This window comes from Eutrema salsugineum, unplaced genomic scaffold (genome assembly GCF_000478725.1).
Source record: "Eutrema salsugineum unplaced genomic scaffold, Eutsalg1_0 scaffold_11, whole genome shotgun sequence".
Taxonomy (NCBI): domain Eukaryota; kingdom Viridiplantae; phylum Streptophyta; class Magnoliopsida; order Brassicales; family Brassicaceae; genus Eutrema; species Eutrema salsugineum.
This window is the reverse complement of record NW_006256901.1, coordinates 7,956,591-7,981,320: the sequence shown is the minus strand read 5'-3', so window position 1 is coordinate 7,981,320 and position 24,730 is coordinate 7,956,591. Positions and strand designations below refer to the sequence as shown.

Below are 24,730 nucleotides of genomic sequence, written 5' to 3'. Positions count from 1 at the left end.
GTGAGGATCACCGTTAAAGGTCATGCCACTGCTGAATTTAGGCATCAAGGGTTTAAGACCTTCTCCAATAAGCATCAACTCCTCATCATACACTGTTGAGTACTCTTTCTTTCCAAGGAAGGTGTGAGCTATGATCTTGTGTACCATCCTGAGCACTGGACTCCTGATACAAGCCGCCTTTGTTACACCAGCTGAATAATCGCCACTTCCTATTGCCCACCATAGCTGATCCAGGTTGGTTGCATAGAAGATCAACCTCTTTGCACACGTCCTTCCCTCAACAGTGAACCCAAAACATTCACTTATCTCCCTAAAGGTCATCTTATACCGCTCCTGTCCAATTTTGAATGCAATGGTTCCAAAACCATCTTCAAGCTGAGCTGGCCAATCTCTCTATAGAAATCAGCCTGTAGTGATGCAAGAAATTGGCAAGTCATCTCTTTGTAGGAAGGGTGAGGCGCTTCTATTAAGTTCCCAAGTCCAATGGATTGAAGCACTGCCTTTACATCTTCAAGAATACCAAGCTTCCCCAAGAGTTCAAGATCAGGGAAGTAGGTTCCTTCATGTGCAAGAGCTTGGAGTTTTCTGAGATAATCTGAGTAAGCTGGAGGTTTTGGCTTGGGCTTCTTCACCACCTTATTTTTCTTTTGTGGCACAACAGCTGGTGAACCCACATTGCTCTCTTCCTCACTAGATTCCACACTTGGGCTCCTCTCAAGTCTTTTCTGTTTCTTTGAAGCTCTTAAAGCCGCTGCTTTCCCTTTGTTTTTAGAACCAGCAGCAACCCCTTGAGACCGTTCCCCTGAACCAGAAGCAACTGCCTTGACATTTTCTCTCCTTGGTACTTTGGGCATCAAAACAGGGTTTCCTCTTGCCATGGTACCTGTTTCAACAATTTCTCAAACAAACAATGAGTTTCTAGAGAAATAATTCCTTGAAATTTCCAAAAATAATTTTTGCTTGTAATGAAATCAATGGAAACAATTCAAGCAAAATCACATTAAGCATTCCAAAGCAGCATCAAGAGATTCTCACTTCAAAATAATTTTCTAAAATCCAAATTTCAGCTCAAGAACAACAAGTTCTAAAGAGATTCTAAAATCAGGATTCAAGAAACAATTGGGCACAAGTGACCTCATTTCTAGCTACCCACAACCTAAACTCCAAGGTTGTAACTCAGTTTCAAGCAGTGCATTCTTAATTCCACAAAAATTTCTTCAAGAAAAATCAAGAAGAACAGCGATTTAGGGGTTTTGAACCTAAGAAGCAATTTAAGCAAAATGTACCTTGGAGCTGGGTTAACTGATGCAAGAAATCGAAATGGGGCAAAGAAATCTCCAGGAAAATCGATTAACAAGCAAGAAATCAAGCTTTTTGAGAGCAACAATGGTGTTTCTTCGCAAAAGTGGAGGAAAGAAAGAGAAAACCGATTTTCTGTGTGTGGACCAAGGCTGGAGGGTCTCTTTTCTGGCGTGGGAAACAGCTGGAAGTGGCTGGAATCTTTGACTTTGACTGAGCCACCCTTTGGACCGCTGGAAAATAGACTGCACCATGGTCATATCAACTTGATTTTGCTCGGTGTGGGAGGTCGGTGTGCTCTTAAGTTTCTTCCCTTTCTACACCGAGTTCTTGCACCAGGCAGAATCACCTCGGTGTGAGACAAGACTCGGCTTTTTCCTGCACTGCGCCAACCTCATTTTGCTCGGTGTACCTGGTCGATATTTTCTCGGCTTTTTGAACCTGTTTACACCGAGCAAATGCACCAAGGGGAACCAAGTCGACATGAATGCATTCCACAGCCGAGTTTTCATCTTTTCTCTTCTCCAATCCTTTCAAAACTGCACCTGGACCTTTCTAAAACCTTTACACACTTGAACAAAAGATTAAAACATCCTAAAAATACCAAAAAGAAAGCAAGAAAAGAGATTATATACATGGATAAGCTTGGGGTGTCTCCCAAGAGAACTTTTTTTAATGTCTCTATGTTTGACTTTGAAAACCTGTTTAACAGGCTGGTAGGTCATCAAGACGAATTGTAGAACCCTCCTCTCTTTTCTCAGAAACAAGGTAGTGTTTGACCCTTTGTCCATTTACCACAAAATCCTTTCCATCTTTCCCCTCCAACACCAATGCCCCATAGCTTCTAACTTCTAAAACCTTGAATGGTCCTGACCATCTTGATCTCAGCTTACCAGGGAAGAGCTTGAGCCTTGAGTTGAATAAAAGAACTAGATCTCCCACCTTAAACTCCCTCTTGAGAATTTTCTGATCTTGCAAGATCTTTGTCTTCTCCTTTTATATCCTTGCACTTTCAAAGGCATTGAGTCTGATCTCTTCAAGTTCATGCAACTGGAGCAGCCTCTTCTCTTGGGCTGTTTTAATATCAAAGTTCAACATTTTAACAGCTCAGAGAGCCTTGTACTCAAGCTCCACTGGTAGATGACAACTCTTCCCATACAACAGATTGAAAGGTGATTTTCCAATGGGAGTCTTGTAAGCAGTCCTATAGGCCCAAAGAGCATCATCCAACTTCTTGCTCCAGTCTTTCCTTGAGTTGCTCACTGTCCTTTCTAAGATGGCATTGATCTGTCTGTTTGAAACCTCTACTTGGCCACTGGTCTGAGGGTGATATGGGCTAGCTATCTTGTGCTTGACCCCATGCTTCCTTAGTAGTCCTTCTAGAGTCTTGTTCACAAAATGAGAACCTCCATCACTTATCACCACTCTAGGAACCCCAAACCTTGGAAAAATGGTGATTTTGAAGAGCTTGACCACCACTTTAGAGTCATTGGTTGGGGAAGCAACAACCTCAACCCATTTGGACACATAATCCACAGCAACAAGTATGTACTTATTCCCATAGGAGCTCACAAAAGGACCCATTAAGTCAATATTTTCACAAAATGCCTCGTTGTTTATTCGGCTCGGCATAACTTTCACAAAATGCCTTGTCGTTTATTCGGCTCGGCATAACTTTCACAAGTCGCCTCGCGTACAATCCTTTTCCTAAGGATATCTCATCAAACAGCACAGATTGCGCCACGCCTCGTCGTTAACAAAACGGCTCGGCATTATCTCTTATCTTGACACGCCTCGCCGTTAACAAAACGGCTCGGCATTATCTCTTATCTTGACACGCCTCGTCGCTAAACATAGCTCGGCACTACGTAAACACCACGTCGTTGAAAACAGCTCGGCGCTATCTTTGTCAAAGTAACCTCATCTTTTGAACAGCTCGGTAATTTCCTTCGAACAGCCCCGCCGAAGACGGCTCGGTTTAATGCGTCATCAAAGAACGGCTTGGCATTTTTATTCCCAAAACGCCTCACCTGGAATTGTTCCGCGACGGCTTAACCCGATAATTTACCCCATGGCTAGGAGCAATGAACCTCGTCACTCTCGTCTCCGAAATTGACGAGCTGGAGGCTAACTGTTGGGGTCAGTTTCACCCCAATCGGATAAAACCATCTCGAAAATGACCAAGTACCGGAGAAAACCAATTAGGCAAGAAGGAACAGCTGCCCGCCAGATATGAACCAAGACAACCCACGAAACAAGTGGGCCGAGCCGTGCTCACCAAGACGAGTGGGCCGAGTCGTGGAAAAGGATAGATAGGCCGAGCCGTGAGAACAACGAAGAGTGGGCCGAGCAGTGACGAGAAAATGGGCGAGCCGCGTATGAGAGAAGATGGGCCGAGCCGTACACCAGTGAAAATGGGCCGAGCCGTGCAAGAAGGAGAGTGGGCCGGAGCCGCTACCTTTCGAGATGGGCCGAACCGAAGTCTTGAAGAAAGAAAGCCCATAAAAACCCTAGGCGATGCTTAGAGGCGGTGGCCGCATGAAGCGATAAGGAAATGTTCCTAAAATCTCTCCCGAGATTCTTGGTTAGGCGGTTTAGAAAGTTAGTATAAATAGACAATGTTTGCAATTCATTCTGTAACTTTTCACAACTCGAGAGCAATAAGACCTAAACACTTTCACAGCAAACAAAACCTTCTTTTGATCTTACTGTTCTTGCGATTACCCTAGAAATTTCGGATCCCTTAGTTTTTCCTTACAAATTTTTGGTTGTGCGAGTTTTGGCTCACACAATTTGGCGCCGTCTGAGGGGAATCGAAACTTTCTTACTCTACAATCGACAAGACTTTAAGATCCGAAGAACATGGTGAGCAACACCCTCGACGATAACAACAACAACAACGATAACGACGCGGAGAAGGACGCCCCAGCATCAGGCACAACGACGGTGACGACCGAAACCCAAGAGGAGATGCGAAACATGATGGCTGCGTTGATGAAGAAGATCGACGAGCAGGACAAAAGAAACGAGGCGATTACAGAGAGGCTCGACGCAATGACGGCCGAGCGACGACACCCAACTTGGAGAGCCGGAATCTCCGACCTGATGGATGGAATCCGAAGACGCTTCGATTTCTCTACACCTGCAGAGGCCTCAGTGAGCAGCGCAAGAAACCCCATGGCTCCACCAATGTTTCTACCCTCGGCGAACAGACTCCCGCGGCAACCCGAGTCAACATGACCGAGCCGCCTCCATTCCGTCGGAACTCAAGGCGACGAGCCGGCGAAGATGAGAATGACGCGATCGACGTGGAGGCCTAACAGAACGATGGAACCACGAACTCGCAACAAAACGGCTCGGCTCGGCGAATAAGCCAAGAAGAGCTCGCCTCGGCACTAAACGGCGTCTAGACTGATTAAATCACCGATCAGGCTCGCGGCGACAACCCGACTGAAGAAGAAGAAAACCTCCAATGGATCGAGCAGGCGGAGCGCGAAGACGAGCCGAGGAGAGAAGAGCGGGAGCGACCTCCCTAGTCAAAGGGAATGACTCACGCACAAACCCTCGAAATCAAAAAACTGCGAGCCTCAATAGCTCGGACAGTAGCCGAGATACGCGCCATGAAGTCTCAAGTGCATAACACGATGAGTGCTGCGCCCGAGATCGATCAGATGCTTGAAGAAACCCAGAGAACACCATTCACGGCGAGAATCACGGAGGCTAGGATTCCCGAGCCCGGGAAGGTGAGAATCCCATTTTACGAAGGAACAACCGATCCGAAAGCACACATCACAGCGTTTTGGATAGCAATGAGACGAGCTTCCACAAAGAACGCTGCCAAACTGACCAAGCGGGAAGTAGATGCCGGATATTGCTTACTATTCGTGGAACATCTCAAGGGAGCCGCGCTCGAGTGGTTTTCAAGGCAGGAGCGCAATTCGATCGGCAGTTTCCAACAGCTCTCAGCCTTGTTCCTTAAACAATACTTGATGTTTATGGATAGAGGAACGTCTGATGCTGACCTGTGGACGCTATCCCAAGGACCGAACGAACCGCTTCGGGATTACCTGGCGAGGTTCAAGTCTCGAAGCTCTGAACTGGTCTTTGTGATACAAATCCGAATTCCGACGGGAAATGGCACTCAACGCGCCACAAACAATTCAAGATGCTTTGCATCGGTCATCAGACTTCTTCGTAAACGAGGAAGAGATGAAGAATTTGGACGAGCAGTACGAAGCAACGAAAGTAGCAATCCGAAGCTCGATTTTGACGCGCCCCTCGAAGAAAGGCAATCTATCAAACAACGCAACAACGCAGAGCTCGGACGAACCTAGAAGCAGAGGTGCTCACAACTACCAAGTAGGCACTGGACGCGGAAGAGGAGAGCCGTGCAACAACACTTGAGTAAGAAAGCCCACCAACTACGACGCAAAGGCATTCTGCGAGTATCACCAGACCTACGGGCATTCAACGGCACAATGCCGAACTCTAGGAGCAAAACTCGCAGCTAAGATGGCAGCGGGAAAGCTCTAGAACGCGGTTAACCTCAAAGACCTCGTCCCTAATGAACCAAAAGAAGGAGCCGAGCCGAGAGGCGCGGCAGAACCCGCAAATCCTCCCCGACGAGGCGATAACACCAAGCGCGACAGGAGAGGCGAACCCGAAGAGCGACCCGAGCCGAGGCAAAGGATCCACATGATCATGGGTGGATCTCAATATTACCAAGACACGGTGTCCTCCATCAAAGCTTATCAGCGTCGAGCCAAAGCGAAGGAAAATTGGACAGAACCGACCGACCTCCCGAATACAGTGATCTCCTTCGCCGAGGAGGAAACAGCAGGAATCGATATACCACACAACGATCCATTGGTGATCGAATTCACGATCAGGGATCACGATGTAGCGAGGGTGATCATCGATACTGGGAGCTCGGTAGACGTCATTTTCAGGGAAACGCTCAGAAAGATGGGAATCGATCTCTCCGAGGTGACGGCGATCCCCAAACCTATAACCGGATTTTCAAGAGAAACAACGATGACTATGGGAACAATTAGGCTCCCTGTGGTAGCTGGCGGAGTCACTAGGATCGTCGAATTCTGCGTCACCGATCACCCAGCAATCTACAATGTGATTATGGGAACTCCATGGATCAACGCGATGAGGGCGGTCCCTTCCACCTATCACCTCTGCCTCAGATTCCCGACTGCAGCAGGCATCAAAACGATCTGGGGAAATCAGAAGGAGTCGCGAATGTGCTGCCTAGCGGAGCACAAGCTGAAGAACCCTGTCACCGACGCACGAGCAGACATAGATTGCAAAAAGATGAAGACGGACCGAGAGCCTGCGAACGAGATCTCGAAACTCTTATAGCAATTACAGATCGCGGAGAGCCACGAAACGCGCGCCGAGTCGGTATGTGATGCAGTGGACTCGGTGTGCATAGATGAAGCGCGTCCAGAACGATGCGTCGAAATTGGAGCAAAACTAGAAGAGCCTCTGCGAAGCAAACTTCTTTCCCTCCTCAAAGAGAACATCAACACTTTTGCCTGGACAGCGGAAGATATACCGGGCATAAGCATCGACGTGACCTGCCACGAGCTGAACGTGGACCCAACCTTCAAACCTATCAAGCAAAAAAGAAGGAAACTCGGACCCGAACGAGCCAAAGCGGTTAACGACAAAGTGGAGAGATTGCTCAAAGTAGGATCAATCGCCGATGCCAAATATCCAGACTGTCTTGCGAATCCAGTGGTTGTGAAGAAGAAGAACGGAAAGTGGCGGGTCTGTGTAGATTTCACTGACCTCAACAAGGCGTGCCCAAAAGACAGCTTTCCTCTACGCACATCGACCGGCTCGTCGAAGCCACTGCGGGAAATAGGCTGTTAACATTTATGGACGCGTTCTCCGGCTACAACCAAATCCTGATGCATCCTGATGATCGGGAAAAGACGGCATTTATAACTGATCGTGGGATATACTGCTACAAAGTCGTGCCGTTCGGACTCAAGAACGCAGGGGCAACATATCAACGGCTCGTGAAGAGAAGGATCATATCGCGCACCTACAAGAATGCTTCGAGCAGTTGAACAAACACAACATGAAACTGAACCCGGCGAAGTGTAGATTTGCGGTCACCTTGGGGGAGTTTCTCTGCTATCTGGTAACTCACCGAGGCATTGAAGCGAATCCCAAACAGATCAAGGCATTAATCGAGATGCCCTCTCCAAGGACGAAGCGAGAAGTGCAAAGGCTTACAGGAAGGGTCGCTGCACTAAACAGGTTTATTTCCCGTTCCGCTGACAAGTGCCTGCCTTTCTACGACACCCTTCGGGGAAATAAGAAATTCGAGTGGGAGGAGCGATGCGAAGCAGCTTTCCATGAATTGAAGAGTTATCTGGCAAGCCTGCCAATCTTGGCGAAACCAGTTGAAGGAGAGCCTCTCTTCCTCTACATCGCCGTATATTCTACAACTGTGAGTGGGGTGCTTATCAGAGAAGAACGGTCCAAGCAAAAACCCATTTTCTACGTCAACAAGACACTGACCGACCCCGAGACCCACTACTCCCAGATCGAGAAAGTCGCCCTAGCCGTCGTAGTCTCGACACGCAAGCTGCGTCCGTATTTTCAATCACATTCGATTGTTGTGCTCGCTACACTTCCGCTGCGCTCGATCCTGCACAGCCCGAGCCAATCCGGTCGGCTTGCAAAGTGGGCCATAGAGTTGAGCGAGTACGACATCGAGTATCGGAACAGATCGTCTGCAAAGTCACTGGTGCTCGCAGATTTTCTCATCGAACTTCCAGCCGAAGCGACGAACGAGCCAACCCCAGACGAAGTATGGACGCTGCACGTCGACGGCTCGTCGTCTAAACACGGCTCGGGAATAGGAATTCGTCTCACCTCTCCCACCGGAGAAATATTGGAGCAGTCTTTTCGCCTGAACTTCCACGCCTCAAAAAACGAAGCAGAATACGAAGCGCTGATCGCCGGCATACAACTAGCACAGGGAATCGGAGTTCAAAAGATAAGAACCTTTTGCGATTCACAGCTTGTAGCGTGTCAATTCAACGGCGAATACGAGGCGAAGGACAGACGAATGGGAGCTTACCTCAAGGTGGTCAGAGAGTTGGTGCAAAAGTTCGACGAGTTCGAAATCATATGAATACCCCGAGGCGGAAACACCTCGGCTGACGCCTTGGCAGCACTTGCCTTGACTTCAGACCCGGATGTCTAACGGAAAATTCTAGTCTTATTCATCGAACGTCCTAGCATCAAAGAGGTAAAAGGAGTTCGGCTGATAAATCCTCCCGAGCAGGAACCAGAAAACGACGAAGCAGTCGCTATGGATGAAGACGCCTCACCAGCCGAGCTGGAGTACGGCTGCGACAAAGAATGGCTAGGAGCCATCCGAGTGTATATCGCCGATGGAGAAGTACCAACCAACAAGTGGGAAGCCCGCAAATTAAAAGCTCAGGCCGCGCGATATGTCCTCTTCGACGGCGAGTTGTTTAAATGGAGATTTTCAGGACCGCTCATGACGTGCGTCGAAGGACCGGAGGCAAGAAGGATCATGCACAAAGTACACAGCGCTCACGATCAAGATAAAATGGCACTGTTACTTTTGGCCTACGATGGTCAAGGACTGCGAGAAGCTTACGGCGAAGTGCGAGAAGTGTCAACGGCACGCACCAACTATTCACCAGCCTACCGAGCTGCTGTCATCGATCTCGTCACCTTTTCCTTTCATGAGATGGTCAATGGATATTGTCGGACCTCTACATCGATCAAGGCAAAAGCGCTTTTTGCTCGTCCTCACGGATTATTTTTCTAAGTGGGTCGAGGCCGATTCTTACGCGAGCATAAAGGATGCTCAAGTCGAACACTTCGTCTGGAAAAATATCATCTGCAGACACGGGGTCCCCTACGAGATAGTCACCTATAACGGATCCCAGTTCATCTCAACGCGTTTCGAAGCTTTCTGCGAGAAATAGAAAATCCGTTTGAGAAAATCTACGCCAAGGTATCCTCAGAGGAACGGACAAGCCGAAGCAGCCAACAAGACGATCCTAGACAGTCTAAAAAAGAGGCTCGACGCCAAGAAAGGACGATGGACAGATGCGTTCGAAGGAGTCCTTTGGTCGCATCGGACAACTCCGCGCCGAGCCACCGGAGAAACTCCATTCGCTCTAGTCTATGGAGCGGAATGCGTAATCCCCACCGAGGTGGATTTCCCAGGTATTCGACGAAGACTTCTGCCGGGACAAGAAGGCTTGAATCATTTAATGATGCTGGACGAACTCGATTTGGTCAACGAAAGGCGCGACCAGGCTCTAATCCGAATTCAGAACTACCAACAAGCAACGGCGAGATACTACAACAAAAATGTCCGTAGTCGAAGATTTAAAGGAGAGCTCGTCCTTCGAAAAGTTTTCCAAAACACTGCTGAGAAGAATGCAGGAAAGCTCGGAGCAAATTGGGAAGGTCCTTACAAGATTACAAAAGTAGTTCGCCCAAGAGTCTACGAACTTGCGACAGTAGCTGACGAAACAATTCCAAGATCATGGAATGCAATACACCTAAAGAGGTATTATCACTAAGGCTACAACACGGTTAACATGAACTACGGGACGGCTTGATCTCTGCAAAAGGGTACGTAGGCAGCCCGTCCTCGGACGGGTTCAGCTGTCCCCCCTCCTAAAAAGGGGGGGGGGAGTGGATACGTATACACATACCTTCATTTAACTCTACAATTTTAGCTCATCTACCGTCTCTAGGAACATTGCCACTTTGGCCAATTTTCTGTTCGTTTTAAACCAGCTACTTATTTCATGTTCACCTCGGAATTCTAATTCGTTCATTGTCGCTTCGGCTAGTTTCTCATTCGTTTTAAACCAGCTACTTATTTCATCTTCACCTCGGAATTCTAATTCGTTCATTGTCGCTTCGGCTAGTTTCTCATTCTTTTTAAATCAGCTACTTATTTCATGTTCGCCTCAGATTTTTAATTCATTCATTCATCACTTCGACAAGTTATCGTGACCTGATCGCCTCGGACTTTTACTTGTCGTTGTATCCACTTCGGCAAACTAAGTCTCCAAACACCTCGCCTCGTTGCTGGCCACAACGAGGCAACAGTCACAAAGTTCTCTAAATGGACTTTTACCACCTTTCCTAGGACGAGGGTGCAAGTCACATCCTCTATGGATTAAAATCAAGCGCGCTATACAAATTTCAGACCAAAAACGTATCGGTCGCCACGTTAAGTCGAGACTACATCGCTTTCTCTAAGACCGAAACGAACTCTTAACACCCGGCTAAACGCATTCACCCCCTCGGGAACGCCGGTCTATAATCAAACTTTGATATCGTCTCAGGACATAGACCTTGGCAACAAGAGATCCAAACTTAGCACTTTTTCTCTCTTTCCTAACTCAAACGCCTCGACACTAACGGTGGAAGGCACAAGGGAACTTTAGTTTCTTTTAAGAGCTACCTAAAACGAAGACGCTCCATATATCAACTCCCAGCTCAGGATTTATACTTAAAACAGAATCCTTAACAACTTGTCCCTTGGCCTGTTTTTCTATCGATCTTTGGTAAACAGTTCGGCCAGGGAAGCAATCGAAAGCATTCCCGACACAGATCGATAACGATAACTCGTTCCAAACAAACAGTTTTCGTCAAAAAAATTCAATCAAGAACAAACGCATCAAATCCAACAAAAAAACGACTAAGGAAAAGATAAATATAACCATAGCCAAATCAATAAGTCAGGTGGATAAAACCATCCAGGTATCAGTTACATAAAAAGTTTGAGAAACGGATAAAGTCATCCAAACCTTAAGTACAAAAACATATAAGACGGAAGATATAAGGGAAAGAGGAGAGGATCAAGCCGCGGCCTGCGTTCCACGCTCGGCAAGGAGGTTCGAAAGGGCCGGCGTACCCGCATTCGATCTTGTCGGATCTACGACACCCAAGTTGGCCGATGTCTCTTCGAGCGGCTCGTTACCAATACTAGTGTCTACAGAGACCGGCGACACGGGAGAGAAGACCAGCTCACCTCGGATCTCAGAGGCAATGCGCTCATACGCCTTGTCGTCCGCGTACTCGCTCTCCCAGCTCTTTAGTTTCGCCTCCTCGTCGTCGAGCGTTGGGGCGTCTGGTTTCCTCAGATCGGCAATCATCGCAAGGTTGCCCTTGATTTGCCCCAGCTCGTTCTCATCGGTTTGGTCTTCTCGAGCTTGGCCAAACCTTCCTCCACCTTGGCGAGGCGCTCCTGAAACATAGCCGTCAGCTCTCGTCTCGCTTCCTTCTTCGCACGCTTGACCTTGGCGTTAAACAAGGCATCCTTGGCCTCGATACGCCTTTTGAGCAACGCCACCTCGGCGCTTTTGGCTCTCCTAGCTTCCTCGAGGCTAATAACCGAGGCAGAAACCTTGTCGATATCGGCACGAAGAACTATCTTCTCCTCTTCTAGCCTCGACACCCTGGTCATCGCCTCGTCCAGCTTCCCCTTCGCCGCTGCGGTCTCGTTCCGAGCCTCGTCCAGGTGACGTTCGACCTTGGACAGGTCCGCCTCGTATTCAGCCATCAGCTCGTTGATGGCCGCTACAAACTGCAAAGAATAATACGCGTTAAACACTTAGTGAGAATTTGATATAATAAGGAGAGCAAACAGAACATACCTTGGTACCGCGCTGTGCCATCGCGCCATACGACCTCGGTCTCCTCAGCTTCTTAGGAGGAGGAAGACGCGTGTTCGCATTGTTAACACGTGCAAACATTATTGCCGAGGCGTCAGGGTCGTCGACGACCAGTTTGCGTGCAGCGTGATCACCAAGAGCCTGCATGCGCTTCTTCTTGGCCAGCTCGTCCTTTTGGATAGCTACGCCCTTCCCCTTATCAGCGGTCGAACGTTTTCGGCCAGAATCATGCTTCTATAAAGCCGAAGTTGGGGGCCTCGATGACTTCGGAAGAGCCAGAATAGCGGAGTTTGAAGGAGTTTTACTCCGCGCCGCAGAGTCATCTTTGGGCGCCTCGGGAATAATTTTGCCCGGTTCCACCTCGGGCGCTGCTTCTTTCTCGGTCGCCTCGGCAACGTTTGCCTCTGCGGCTCGGACCGTGCTTTCACCTTCACGGCTCGGCGGATCGGCCTGAGGGACAGCCTCGGTCTCTATTTGAGCCGCCTCAGCTCCTCGTCTCGCAGCTTCTTCTTCTTCGCGCCTTTTCTTGTCTCTAAGAGTAATGATCACCATTTTCTCCCTTGTGTCTAGTGAGGAATTTGAAGACGAAGAGCTAACAGGAACTCCGGCAAGAATGGCTCGTGCTCTTTCCACTCTCTCGAATGTAAACTGCTTCCTCCAATTAACTCTCCGAGCCGCAAGATAATCTCGGACAACAAAGAGGTCGTCGGAATTAAGGGAAGAATGTTCCGAACTGCAAAAACAACACAAAAAAATTCAGTAAAGGAAGATTATACGATAATAGCTCTGAGCCGAGGCAAAGCTTCGGATCGGCTACCAAGTGGTCCCTAAGCGGTCTTGGTTTTTTGAACGTAATCCTCGCCGATTGATGCCTCGTTCACCAAGACATAGAAGAAGCGCTCGGTCGAAAACTGATCCTTGCTTGGAAAACCTCCTATGATCCGGCGGTTAGACTTGTTGGAGATGTAAAATCTGTCTCCTTTCGGAGCTTTTCTGATCTCCAACAAGTTTAGCAGGTGATTCAGTTCAATATCGAGCCCGCATTCAAAACTTCGAACCAGAATATCAATCATGTGCCGCAGACCCCTCGGCTTGATCTGCTCGATTGAGATCTCATGTTTCCAGAGGTACTCAAGGATAACTCCGGGGATCGGGAACCAGAGAAAACAAAGCTCAAAGAACGCCTCGAACAGAGTAAAGTGATTCTCAGGAGGTTTGTCGGCTCGGTCATTCTTCTCTGTAAGGACGAACTCTACCGCCTCGGATAACCCGAAACGACATCTCAACGCCTCGAGTGAGTCAGGGGAGGAGAGCGTAGAGCCGGGCGGGTCAGGTTTTTGTCTTTTCACTCGCTTCCCTCGCCCAGATGAAGAAGCACCTCGGGATCCCATGAGACGTTTTAATTCACGCTTCACCTCGAACAGATCAAAGGGAAACGCTTCCTCCTCGGCTGTCACTGCGGCATAATTAACATCTTCGTGAGCGGGACCCTGTGGGCGGCTCGTCAAAACCGACGGCTCGTCATCTGGAGAGCGAGCGCCCGACGGACTTGAGCGATTCGACGCCTTGTCGCTTTCGGATAAACGGTTGGAAGGGCTCGGCGAGATAGACGCCTCGAAGGATCCTGTTACACCTTTCACCTCGGCGTATGCACGGCTCGGCTCGTAGTTAAAGAGTGAATCTAATGAATCGTTGGAATGGTTTGACATGATTTACAGTTGGAACGGAAAATACAATTCTACGCGGCTAACTTTCGTCGGAAAAAGATCTGAGGCGGCGGAGACCTCGGAACCCTAGCCGGAAAATAAATAAACTAGAGAGAGAAAGAAGAGAGAAGGGAGAGCTACCTTTTAGTGAAAACGAATGGATCTGAAGATTATGAGAAGGAACGAAGGAGCTCACCTATTTATAGGAAAACCAAAGCGCGTGAAGTCCGCGTGGACCTCGGGATGGTGCAAAGGTGTTCAATGGGGGCGCGTGAAGTCACATCCTCTATGGATTAAAATCAAGCGCGCTATACAAAGTTCAGACCAAAAACGTATTGGTCGCCACGGTTCGTCATCGCACACGAGATTGTAAGTCGAGACTACATCGCTTTCTCTAAGACCGAAACGAACTCTTAACACCCGGCTAAACGCATTCACCCCCTCGGGAACGCCGGTCTATAATCAAACTTTGATATCGTCTCAGGACGTAGACCTTGGCAACAAGAGATCCAAACTTAGCACTTTTTCTCTCTTTCCTAACTCAAACGCCTCGACACTAACGGTGGAAGGCACAAGGGAACTTTAGTTTCTTTTAAGAGCTACCTAAAACGAAGACGCTCCACAAATCAACTCCCAGCTCGAGATTTATACTTAAAACAGAATCCTTAACAACTTGTCCCTTGGCCTGTTTTTCTATCGATCTTTCGTAAACAGTTCGGCCAGGGAAGCAATCGAAAGCATTCCCGACACAGCTCGATAACGATAACTCGTTCCAAACAAACAGTTTTCGTCAAAAAAATTCAATCAAGAACAAACGCATCAAATCCAACAAAAAAACGACTAAGGAAAAGATAAATATAACCATAGCCAAATCAATAAGTCAGGTGGATAAAGTCATCCAGGTATCAGTTACATAAAAAGTTTGAGAAACGGATAAAGTCATCCAAACCTTAAGTACAAAAACATATAAGACGGAAGATATAAGGGAAGGAGGAGAGGATCAAGCCGCGGCCTGCGTTCCACGCTCGGCAAGGAGGTTCGAAAGGGCCGGCGTACCCGCATTCGATCTTGTCGGATCTACGACACCCAAGTTGGCCGCTGTCTCTTCGAGCGGCTCGTTACCAATACTAGTGTCTACAGAGACCGGTGACACGGGCGAGAAGACCAGCTCACCTCGGATCTCAGAGGCAATGCGCTCATACGCCTTGTCGTCCGCGTACTCGCTCTCCCAGCTCTTTAGTTTCGCCTCCTCGTCGTCGAGCGTTGGGGCGTCTGGTTTCCTCAAATCGGCAATCATCGCAAGGGTGCCCTTGATTTGCCCCAGCTCGTTCTCATTGGTTTGGTCTTCTCGAGCTTGGCCAAACCTTCCTCCACCTTGGCGAGGCGCTCCTGAAACATAGCCGTCAGCTCTCGCCTCGCTTCCTTCTTCGCACGCTTGACCTTGACGTTAAACAAGGCATCCTTGGCCTCGATACGCCTTTTGAGCAACGCCACCTCGGCGCTTTTGGCTCTCCTAGCTTCCTCGAGGCTAATGACCGAGGCAGAAACCTTGTCGATATCGGCACGAAGAACTATCTTCTCCTCTTCTAGCCTCGACACCCTGGTCATCGCCTCGTCCAGCTTCCCCTTCACCGCCGCGGTCTCGTTCCGAGCCTCGTCCAGGCGACGTTCGACCTTGGACAGGTCCGCCTCGTATTCAGCCATCAGCTCGTTGATGGCCGCTACAAACTGCAAAGAATAATACACGTTAAACGCTTAGTGAGAATTTGATATAATAAGGAGAGCAAACAGAACATACCTTGGTACCGCGCTGTGCCATTGCGCCATACGACCTCGGTTTCCTCAGCTTCTTAGGAGGAGGAAGACGCGTGTTCGCATTGTTAACATGTGCAAACATCATTGCCGAGGCGTCAGGGTCGTCGACGACCAGTTTGCGTGCAGCGGGATCACCAGGAGCCTGCTTGCGCTTCTTCTTGGCCGGCTCGTCCTTTTGGATAGCTACGCCCTTCCCCTTATCAGCGGCCGAACGTTTTCGGCCAGAATCATACTTCTATAAAGATGAAGTTGGAGGCCTCGATGACTTCGGAAGAGCCAGAATAGCCGAGTTTAAAGGAGTTTTACTCCGCGCCGCAGAGTCATCTTTGGGCGCCTCGGGAATAATTTTGCCCGGTTCCACCTCGGGCGCTGCTTCTTTCTCGGTCGCCTCGGCAACGTTTGCCTCCGCGGCTCAGACCGTGCTTTCACCTTCACGGCTCGACGGATCGGCCTGAGGGACAGCCTCGGTCTCTGTTTGAGCCGCCTCAGCTGCTCGTCTTGCAGCTTCTTCTTCTTCGCGCCTTTTCTTGTCTCTAAGAGTAATGATCACCATTTTCTCCCTTGTGTCTAGTGAGGAATTTGAAGACGAAGAGCTAACAGAAACTCCGGCAAGAATGGCTCGTGCTCTTTTCACTCTCTCGAATTTAAAATGCTTCCTCCGATTAACTCTCTGAGCCGCAAGAGAATCTCGGACAACAAAGAGGTCGTCGGGAATTAAGGGAAGAATGTTCCGAACTGCAAAAACAACACAAAAAAATTCAGTAAGGGAAGATTATACGATAATAGCTCCGAGCCGAGGCAAAGCTTCAGATCGGCTACCAAGTGGTCCCCAAGCGGTCTTGGTTTTTTGAACGTAATCCTCGCCGACTGATGCCTCGTTCACCAAGACATAGAAGAAGCGCTCGGTCGAAAACTGATCCTTGCTTGGAAAACCTCCTATGATCCGGCGGTTAGACTTGTTGGAGATGTAAAATCTGTCTCCTTTCGTAGCTTTTCTGATCTCTAACAAGTTTAGCCGGTGATTCAGTTCAATATCGAGCCCGCATTCAAAACTTCGAACCAGAATATCGATCATGTGCCGCAGACCCCTCGGCTTGATCTGCCCGATTGAGATCCCATGTTTCCAGAGGTACTCAAGGATAACTCCGGGGATCAGGAACCAGAGAAAACAAAGCTCAAAGAACGCCTCGTACAGAGTAAAGTGATTCTCAGGAGGTTTGTCGGCTCGGTCATTCTTCTCTGTAAGGACGAACTCTACCGCCTCGGATATCCCGAATCGACATCTCAACGCCTCGATTGAGTCAGGGGAGGAGAACGTAGAGCCGGGCGGGTCAGGTTTTTGTCTTTTCACTCGCTTCCCTCGCCCAGATGAAGAAGCACCTCGGGATGCCATGATACGTTCTAATTCACGCTTCACCTCGAACATATCAAAGGGAAACGCTTCCTCCTCGGCTGTCACTGCAGCATGATTAACATCTTCATGAGCGGAACCATGAAGGCGGCTCGTCGAAACCGACAGCTCGTCATCTGGAGAGCGAGAGCCTGACGGACTTGAGCGATTCGACGCCTTGTCGCTTTCGGATAAACGGTTGGAAGGGCTCGGCGAGATAGACGCCTCGGAGGATCCTGTTACACCTTTCGCCTCGGCGTCTGCACGGCTCGGCTCGTAGTTAAAGAGTGAATCTAATGAATCGTTGGAATGGTTTGACATGATTTACAGTTGGAACGGAAAATACAATTCTACGCGGCTAACTTTTGTCGGAAAAAGATCTGAGGCGGCGGAGACCTCGGAACCCTAGCCGGAAAATAAATAAACTAGAGAGAGAAAGAAGAGAGAAGGGAGAGCTACCTTTTAGTGAAAACGAATGGATCTGAAGATTATGAGAAGGAACGAAGGAGCTCACCTATTTATAGGAAAACCAAAGCGCGTGAAGTCCGCGTGGACCTTGGGATTGTGCAAAGGTGTGTTCAATGGGGGCGCGTGAAGTCCGCGGCGAATGCGTAACCTCTTGGCGCGCCCGTCATACACGCCAACACCCAAGATGTCTTGGAAAGAACTAACAGCCGCTCTGTCCAGATAAACTGAGCCCATGACACAGCTATGGTTATCTGAGAACATCTCATCAAGCTGTGTGAACCGAACCATGTTTTGTCGATACGGCTCGACAATTTCATAAGAACGCCTCGTCATTATCATTAACGCGAAACGGCTCGGCAACTTTCTTAGAAAAAATGCCTCGTCGTTTATTCGGCTCGGCATAACTTCCACAAAATGCCTCGTCGTTTATTCGGCTCGGCATAACTTTCACAAAACACCTCGTCGTTTATTCGACTCGGCATAACTTCCACAAAACGCCTCGTCGTTTATTTGGCTCGGCATAACTTTCACAAAACGCCTCGTCGTTTATTCGGCTCGGCATAACTTTCACAAAACGCCTCGTCGTTTATTCGGCTCGGCATAACTTTCACAAAATACCTCGTCGTTTATTCGGCTCTGCATAACTTTCACAAGTCGCCTCGCGTACAATCCTTTTCCTAAGGATATCTCATCAAACTGCACAGATTGCGCCACGCCTCGTCGTTAACAAAACGGCTCAGCATTATCTCTTATCTTGACACGCCTCGCCGTTAACAAAACGGCTCGGCATTATCTCTTATCTTGACACGCCTCGTCGCTAAACATAGCTCGGCACTACATAAACACCACGTCGTTGAAAACAGCTCGGCGCTATCTTTGTCAAAGTAACCTCATCTTTTGAACAGCTTGGTAATTTCCTTCGAACAGCCCTGCCGAAGACGGCTCGGTTTAATGCGTCATCAAAGAATGGCTTGGAATTTTTATTCCCAAACGCCTCACCTGAAATTTTTCCGCGACGGCTTAACCCGATAATTTACCCCATGGCTAGGAGCAATGAACCTCGTCACTCTCGTCTCCGAAATTGACGAGCTGGGGGGCTAACTGTTGGGGTCGGTTTCACCCCAATCGGATAAAACCATCTCAAAAATGACCAAGTACCGGAGAAAACCAATTAGGCAAGAAGGAACAGCTGCCCGCCAGATACGAACCGAGACAACCCACGAAACAAGTGGGCCGAGCTGTGCTCACCAAGACGAGTGGTCCGAGCCGTGGAAAAGGATAGATAGGCCGAGCCGTGAGAACAACGAAGAGTGGGCCGAGCTGTGACGAGAAAATGGGCGAGCCGCGTATGAGAGAACATGGGCCGAGCCGTACACCAGTGAAGATGGGCTGAGCCGTGCAAGAAGGAGAGTGGGCCGATCCGTTACCTTTCGAGATGGGCCGAACCGAAGTCTTGAAGAGAGAAAGTCCATAAAAACCCTAGGCGATGCCTAGAGGCGGTGGCCGCATGAAGCGATAAGGAAATGTTCCTAAAATCTCTCCCAAGATTCTCGGCTAGGCGGTTTAGAAAGTTAGTATAAATAGACGATGTATGCAATTCATTCTGTAACTTTTCACAACTCGAGAGCAATAAGACCTAAACACTTTCACAGCAAACAAAACCTTCTTTTGATCTTACTGTTCTTGCGATTACCCTAGAAATTTTGGATCCCTTAGTTTTTCCTTACAAATTTTTAGTTGTGCGAGGTTTGGCTCACACAGCCACTGTCTTGAAAGTTCCTAAATGACCCCCATAAGCTGAGCCATGACATTCCTGTAGCACTGGTTGCATCTCTTCCTCAGCTAAGCATCTCCTATGTAGGTGGTCTTTGTTTAGAACATACAAATAATGTTCATCCCAATGATACCTTTGCAATTCCTTGAAGAATCTCTTTCTCTTGTAGGCATCTAGTTCAGGTGGCTCTACACCACAAGAGAGATAATTATCAATGTCTGCAAACCAAGGTAAACTCCTCTCTCTTATAGCATCAGCCTGCTCGACCTCCAAGTAAGACCTAACAACCAGTAGATGCTTCTCAGGAAGTGAGTCATCTAGAGGGACATCTGATTCCACTCTCAGCCTAGAAAGATGATATGCAGCTCCATTTTCAATGCCTTTCTTGTCCTGCACTTCCATATCAAATTCTTGCAGGAGTAAAACCCACCTCAAGAGTCTGGGCTTGGCATCCTTCTTAGTCATGAGATATCTGAGGACTGCATGATCAGTGTACACAATGACTTTTGATCCCACCAGGTAGCTTCTGAATTTATCAAATGCAAAAACTATTGCCAGCATTTCCTTTTCTGTGGTTGCATACTTTTCCTGAGCAGAATCAAGGGTCCTACTGGCATAGTAGATCACATGAAGTTTTCTGTCCTTCCTCACCAAGCACAGCTCCAACTGCATAGTCTGAAGCATCTGTCATCACTTCAAAGGGCAATGACCAATCAGGGGCCTGGACAATTGGTGCACTGATCAATGCCTCCTTGATCTTCTTGAAAGCTTCCTCACACTCAGCATCAAAGACAAATTCAACCTCTTTGCACAACAGCCTAGTCAAAGGCATAGATATTCTTGAGAAGTCTTTGATGAACCTCTTGTAGAACCCTGCATGTCCAAGGAAGCTTCTTATCCCTTTGACTGAGTTTGGAGCTTGCAGATTCACCATCACTTCCACCTTTGCTCTGTCCACTTCTATTCCAGCTTCTGAGACCTTGTGCCCCAACATTATTCCCTCTTGGACCATGAAGTGACATTTTTCCCAATTTAACACCAGACTGTGCTCCTCACATCTATCCAGGACCTGCGAAAGATTAGACAAACAAGAGGAGAAAGAGTGTCCATAGACTGAGAAGTCATCCATGAAGACCTCTACTTTCTCCTCAATCAGATCTGAAAAAATAGACATCATGCAACGCTGGAAAGTAGCAGGAGCATTGCACAGCCCAAATGGCATGCACCTATAAGCAAATGTCCCATAGGGACAGGTGAATGTGGTCTTCTCTTTGTCTCTTGGATCTATGGGGATTTGAAAAAATCCAGAGTAACCATCTAGAAAACAAAAGAAGGGATGGTTTGCAAGCCTCTCTAGCATTTGGTCAATAAAAAGCAAAGGAAAATGGTCTTTCCTAGAGGCTGCATTGAGCTTTCTATAATCTATACACATCCTGTGTCCTGTTATAGTCCTAGTAGCAATCAGCTCATCCTTCTCATTCTTTATTACTGTCATTCCCCCTTTTTTGAGAACCACATGGACTGGTGTAACCCATCTAGAGTCTGAGATTGGATAAATTATCCTAGCCTCTAGGAGTTTGAGAATCTCTTTCTTCACTACCTCTTTTAAGTTGGGATTGAGACACCTTTGATGCTCTATGGATTCCATAGACTCCTCTTCTAAGTGAATTCTATGAGTCCATAGGGAGGGTGAGATACCCTTTATGTCATCCAGAGAGTAGCCAATGGCTCTCCTATGTTTTCTCAACTGTTCTAACAACTTATGCTCTTGGTCCTCTAACAGCTTATCATTGATAATCACAGGATAAGATTCATTGAGACCTAAGAAAGCATACCTGAGCCCCTTGGGAAGAGGTTTGAGTTCCACTTTAGGTGCCTTGCTTGTATCCCAATCTCTTTCCCAAGCTGTTTGAGAATCTTGTTGTGGCTGTTCTCCTTGTGATTCACCCTCAGCATTGTTGTCTTGCCTCTGAAATATCTCAGAACCCTCTTGAGAACCCATTTCCTCCTTGGCCACCATGTTCACACCGGCTTGATTTTGCTCGGTGTGGGAGGTCGATATTTCTTCGGCGTTTTGGACCTTCTCACACCGAGCTTGCACACCGACTGAACACACCTTGGTGTGGGTTAAAACTTTGGCTCCTTGCACATAACTCTGAGACACCAACCTCATTTCACTCGGTGTGGCTGGTCGATATATTTTTGGCTTTTTCTCATCCCCTACACCGAGCTGAATACTGACTGAAATCTGCTCGGTATGAACATGTTCCCTTGACAAATCTGAGCTTCCAAACCGGTCTAATGGCTTCTCTAGAGCTCTGTGATCTAGTTTCATGAAAGAATCAGTGCTTCCTTCTTGTTTTTGGGAGTCAAGAAGCTTCATAAACCCCAAGGTCTCATCCTCTAGATAACCATACTCACTATGTTCTTTTGTTAAAGCTATTTGGAGAGGGTCTTCAAGATTTAACTCCTCCAAAAGATCATCAGCTAGCTCATCCATGGTCTCTATGTAGAAGCATTGTCCTTCTATGGTGGGCTTTTTCATCATGTCCTTGATATCAAACTTCTGCTTTTCTTTACCAAGTTGTAGCTCAATGATGCCACCTCTCACATCAATAATTTCTCCTGCTGTGGCCAAGAAAGGCCTGCCCAGAATCAGTGGATCAACTGGTTCTTCATCCATCTCTAGAACAAATAAATCTGTAGGTACTTCAAAACCACCTATCTTCACTGGTAAATCCTCTAACATCCCAACAGGTAGCCTCACTGATCTATTGGCTAGGACAAGAGAGATTCTAGCAGGTTTGAACACTCTATATCCAAGCTTCTTTGCTATAGAAAATGGCATTAGACTGACAGATGCAACCAAGTCACAAAGGCAACCAGTAAACATTAATGGACCTATAGCACAAGGGAGAGTAAAGCTCCCTGGATCAGACAGCTTCCTTGGGACTGAACTTCTCTGAATTATGGCACTGCACTCATGGTTTAGCACCACCATACCTTGTAGCTCTTTGGTCTTTTTCAAGATAGCATCCTTTAGAAACTTTCCCATCTTGAGCATCATCAGAAATGCTTCAATGAGAGGCATTGTAAGAGGTGTCTCATTAAGAGTCTTCTCAAAGAGTGCCCTTTCTTTATCTGCAATCTGCTTCTTGAATCTTCCTGGATATGGGAGCTTAGGTTGATAGGGAGGTGGTGGAACATAAGGCTTTTCTGGTTCTGATGGCTTTTCCACCTCTTTGTCCTTCCCTTTCTTTGATTTTTCAGCTTCTTGGTCATCCCTTGGGGCTGCCTCCCCACCAATTAGATCATTGTCCTCAATGATCACATTGTTGTGCTCTATACCTGGTAGCTCTTTACCACTTCTCAATGTAATGGCTTTAGCATACTCCTTTGGGTTTGGTTCAGGCTTACCAGGTAAGCCACCTTGGCTTCTAGAAGTGGATGCCTGATTCTGTTTCAGCTCATTGATGTCCTGCTGCATAGATGCATACTGACTTGCAAACACTTGTTGACCCTGAAGCAACTGTTGTAGAATCCCAACCATATCCGACCCCATCTGCTGCTGCTGGTGAACCGGTGCTGACTGAAACTGGTGCTGAACCGGTGCCTGATGCTGAAACTGTGGTGCACTGAACCCTGGTGGTGCCTTTGGCTGCTGCTGTGAACTGAAACCAGAACCCTGAAGTGGTTGCTGATGCTGACTATAACCCTGATTCTCAACAAACTGATTCTTAGGTTGAAAAGACCCTTGAAAGTTGTTCTTGGGAACAAAATTCTGTTGAGCTTGAGAGGTAGGGTAAACTTGGTCTTGTGGGTTGGCTACATTGGGATTCATGTAAGAGAGGTTCTGATTGGCATTGCCATACTGATATCTTTGGAACCTTTGATTCCCAATATAGTTTAGCTCTTCCTGAGTAAGACTCTGTTCACTGATGTTCTCAAAGCATTGAGAAGGTTCCTCATACTCTCCTACAAAGTGCATTGGCTTTTGAGTGACCAATAACACCTTGTCCAGCTTGCTTTCAAGTGTTTTAAAGTCCTTCTCATACCTTTGATCCCTGCTTGAACTCTCACTCCTATTGGCTCTATCAAAGTCTTCTCCATATGTATCATTGCTCATTGCTAAGTTCTCAACCAGCTCTAAAGCAACATGAATCTCCTTCCCCAGAAAGTTTCCATTTGATGCAGTGTCCAGCTGGTTCCTAATCTTGGGAAGAGCCCCTCTATAAAGTGTGCTGAGAAGCGAAGCCTCACAAACCCATGGTGTGGGCATTGGTTAGTGTAGCTCCTGAATCTCTCCCATGCTTCACCAAAACTCTCATTGCTATGTTGAGTGAAGCTGGAGATTTGGTTTCTTAGCTTTGCTGTTGTGGAGGTTGAGAAGAACTTAGATAGAAATGCCTGCTTGCATTGCTCCCAAGTCTGAATGGAGCCTCTTGGGAGATTCTTCTCCTATTGGTATGCTTTGTCACCAAGACTGAAGGGGAATAATCTGAGCTTGAAGCTGTCCTCAGATACTCCATTTATCTTTGTCAAGTCACAAACTTTATCAAATTGGTCAAAGTGTTCCAAAGGATCTTCCATTGGCAATCCATGGAACTTGGAGTTTTAGACCATATTCAGCAAAGATGCCTTGACTTCAAAATTGTTGTTTTGCACAGGTGGTGCTTGAATTCCTGCTCCATACTGATGAGCATTGGCCCTGTCATTCTATCCAACATAGACCTGTGCCTGCTCATATCTCCTTGGTTGATTTTGGAAGGGCTGGTGGTGGTGAGCCTGTTGTCTTTGCTGTACATTGGCCAGGTGCCTTTGCTGATGAGCTGGAGCTTGTCCCTGGTGGACATAAGTTTGTTGTTGATGCACCTGTTCCTGCTGAACATTATCCTGATAGAACCCTTGACCAGCTCCATTACCCGCTCCATTTCCAGCTGCATTACTAGCTCCATTACCAGCGGCATTACCATGCTGCACCTGAGCCTGTTGCCCTTTTTGAACCTGCGGCTCAATGTCAACCACATGCTGTCTCTGATCTTCCATATCAGCCTGATCAGTCTGTCTTCCATGCTTATCCCTTCTCCTTCTTGGAACCAAAAGATTGATGTTGTCGTTGAGAGGGAAAGGTGGACCACAGCTTCTTGACCTGTACCTGGTGTTCATACACCTGAAAGCAAAAACAGAACTTGAAAGTAATCAGTAAAATCAAAAAATAAGTACTTGATCTCAAGAACAGATCAGAGCCTAATGCTAAACAAACCAAACTTTGGCAACGGCGCCAATTGATAGACAAGACTTTTTGGGTCTTAGGACTATCAATCCCCTTGTCAAAGTAGCACAAAAGAGGTTGTCAATCCAAGAATGTGGTGATAGACACTAAGCTATGTGATCATTTTCTAAATTCAAGTAAGCAAGTAAGGGTTTTGATTGACTAATGACAACTAAGAACTTAAATCAAAATAAAAGACTAAAGAAATGATCAAACAAAAACTAAGCAAACGACAAGTGATATGAATATGAGATGATGGAGGCTTGAGATTCTAGACATGATAGTTGGCTAGGGTGCTTT

The 24,730-nt window shown here is 47.5% G+C and overlaps 3 protein-coding genes and 1 non-coding gene across 4 annotated transcripts; 2 read left to right on the top strand and 2 right to left on the bottom strand.

Moving 5' to 3' along the window:
• Positions 1 to 6,000: 6,000 nt before the first annotated feature.
• Positions 6,001 to 7,385, top strand: LOC112089815. The gene is made up of 3 exons (XM_024160570.1): positions 6,001 to 6,585; positions 6,679 to 7,080; positions 7,128 to 7,385. Exons 1-3 carry the CDS (start codon positions 6,001 to 6,003, stop codon positions 7,383 to 7,385), a joined length of 1,245 nt encoding a protein of 414 aa, XP_024016338.1.
• Positions 7,386 to 12,239: 4,854 nt separating this feature from the next.
• On the bottom strand, positions 12,240 to 13,714 carry LOC112089814 (uncharacterized protein At3g60930, chloroplastic-like). Its single transcript, XM_024160569.1, has 2 exons — positions 12,918 to 13,714; positions 12,240 to 12,738 (listed from the first exon to the last, which is right to left on the bottom strand). The coding sequence occupies exons 1-2, from the start codon at positions 13,712 to 13,714 to the stop codon at positions 12,240 to 12,242; spliced, it is 1,296 nt and encodes a 431-aa protein (XP_024016337.1).
• Positions 13,715 to 15,004: 1,290 nt separating this feature from the next.
• Positions 15,005 to 17,237, bottom strand: LOC112089813 (uncharacterized protein At3g60930, chloroplastic-like). The gene is made up of 4 exons (XM_024160568.1): positions 16,346 to 17,237; positions 15,945 to 16,261; positions 15,510 to 15,761; positions 15,005 to 15,439 (listed from the first exon to the last, which is right to left on the bottom strand). The coding sequence occupies exons 1-4, from the start codon at positions 17,235 to 17,237 to the stop codon at positions 15,005 to 15,007; spliced, it is 1,896 nt and encodes a 631-aa protein (XP_024016336.1).
• Positions 17,238 to 23,419: 6,182 nt separating this feature from the next.
• Positions 23,420 to 23,526, top strand: LOC112090164. Its single transcript, XR_002901513.1, has one exon. It is a non-coding gene; the product is annotated as a small nucleolar RNA R71 (small nucleolar RNA).
• Positions 23,527 to 24,730: the final 1,204 nt, after the last annotated feature.

Excerpts from the sequence above, each read along its gene's own strand:
- LOC112089815 (XM_024160570.1), top strand. The coding sequence starts at position 6,001 with ATGGGTGGATCTCAATATTACCAAGACACGGTGTCCTCCATCAAAGCT. Across the intron at positions 6,586-6,678 it reads AGCACAAGCTGAAGAACCCT|ATCGCGGAGAGCCACGAAAC; the intron begins GTCACCGACGCA and ends TAGCAATTACAG. Across the intron at positions 7,081-7,127 it reads AGAAGAACGGAAAGTGGCGG|CTTTCCTCTACGCACATCGA; the intron begins GTCTGTGTAGAT and ends CCCAAAAGACAG.
- LOC112089814 (XM_024160569.1), bottom strand. The coding sequence starts at position 13,714 with ATGTCAAACCATTCCAACGATTCATTAGATTCACTCTTTAACTACGAG. Across the intron at positions 12,739-12,917 it reads GGTTTTCCAAGCAAGGATCA|TTCGGAACATTCTTCCCTTA; the intron begins GTTTTCGACCGA and ends TTGTTTTTGCAG.
- LOC112089813 (XM_024160568.1), bottom strand. The coding sequence starts at position 17,237 with ATGTCAAACCATTCCAACGATTCATTAGATTCACTCTTTAACTACGAG. Across the intron at positions 16,262-16,345 it reads GACCGCTTGGGGACCACTTG|TTCGGAACATTCTTCCCTTA; the intron begins GTAGCCGATCTG and ends TTGTTTTTGCAG. Across the intron at positions 15,762-15,944 it reads GCCGTGAAGGTGAAAGCACG|AAGTATGATTCTGGCCGAAA; the intron begins GTCTGAGCCGCG and ends TCATCTTTATAG.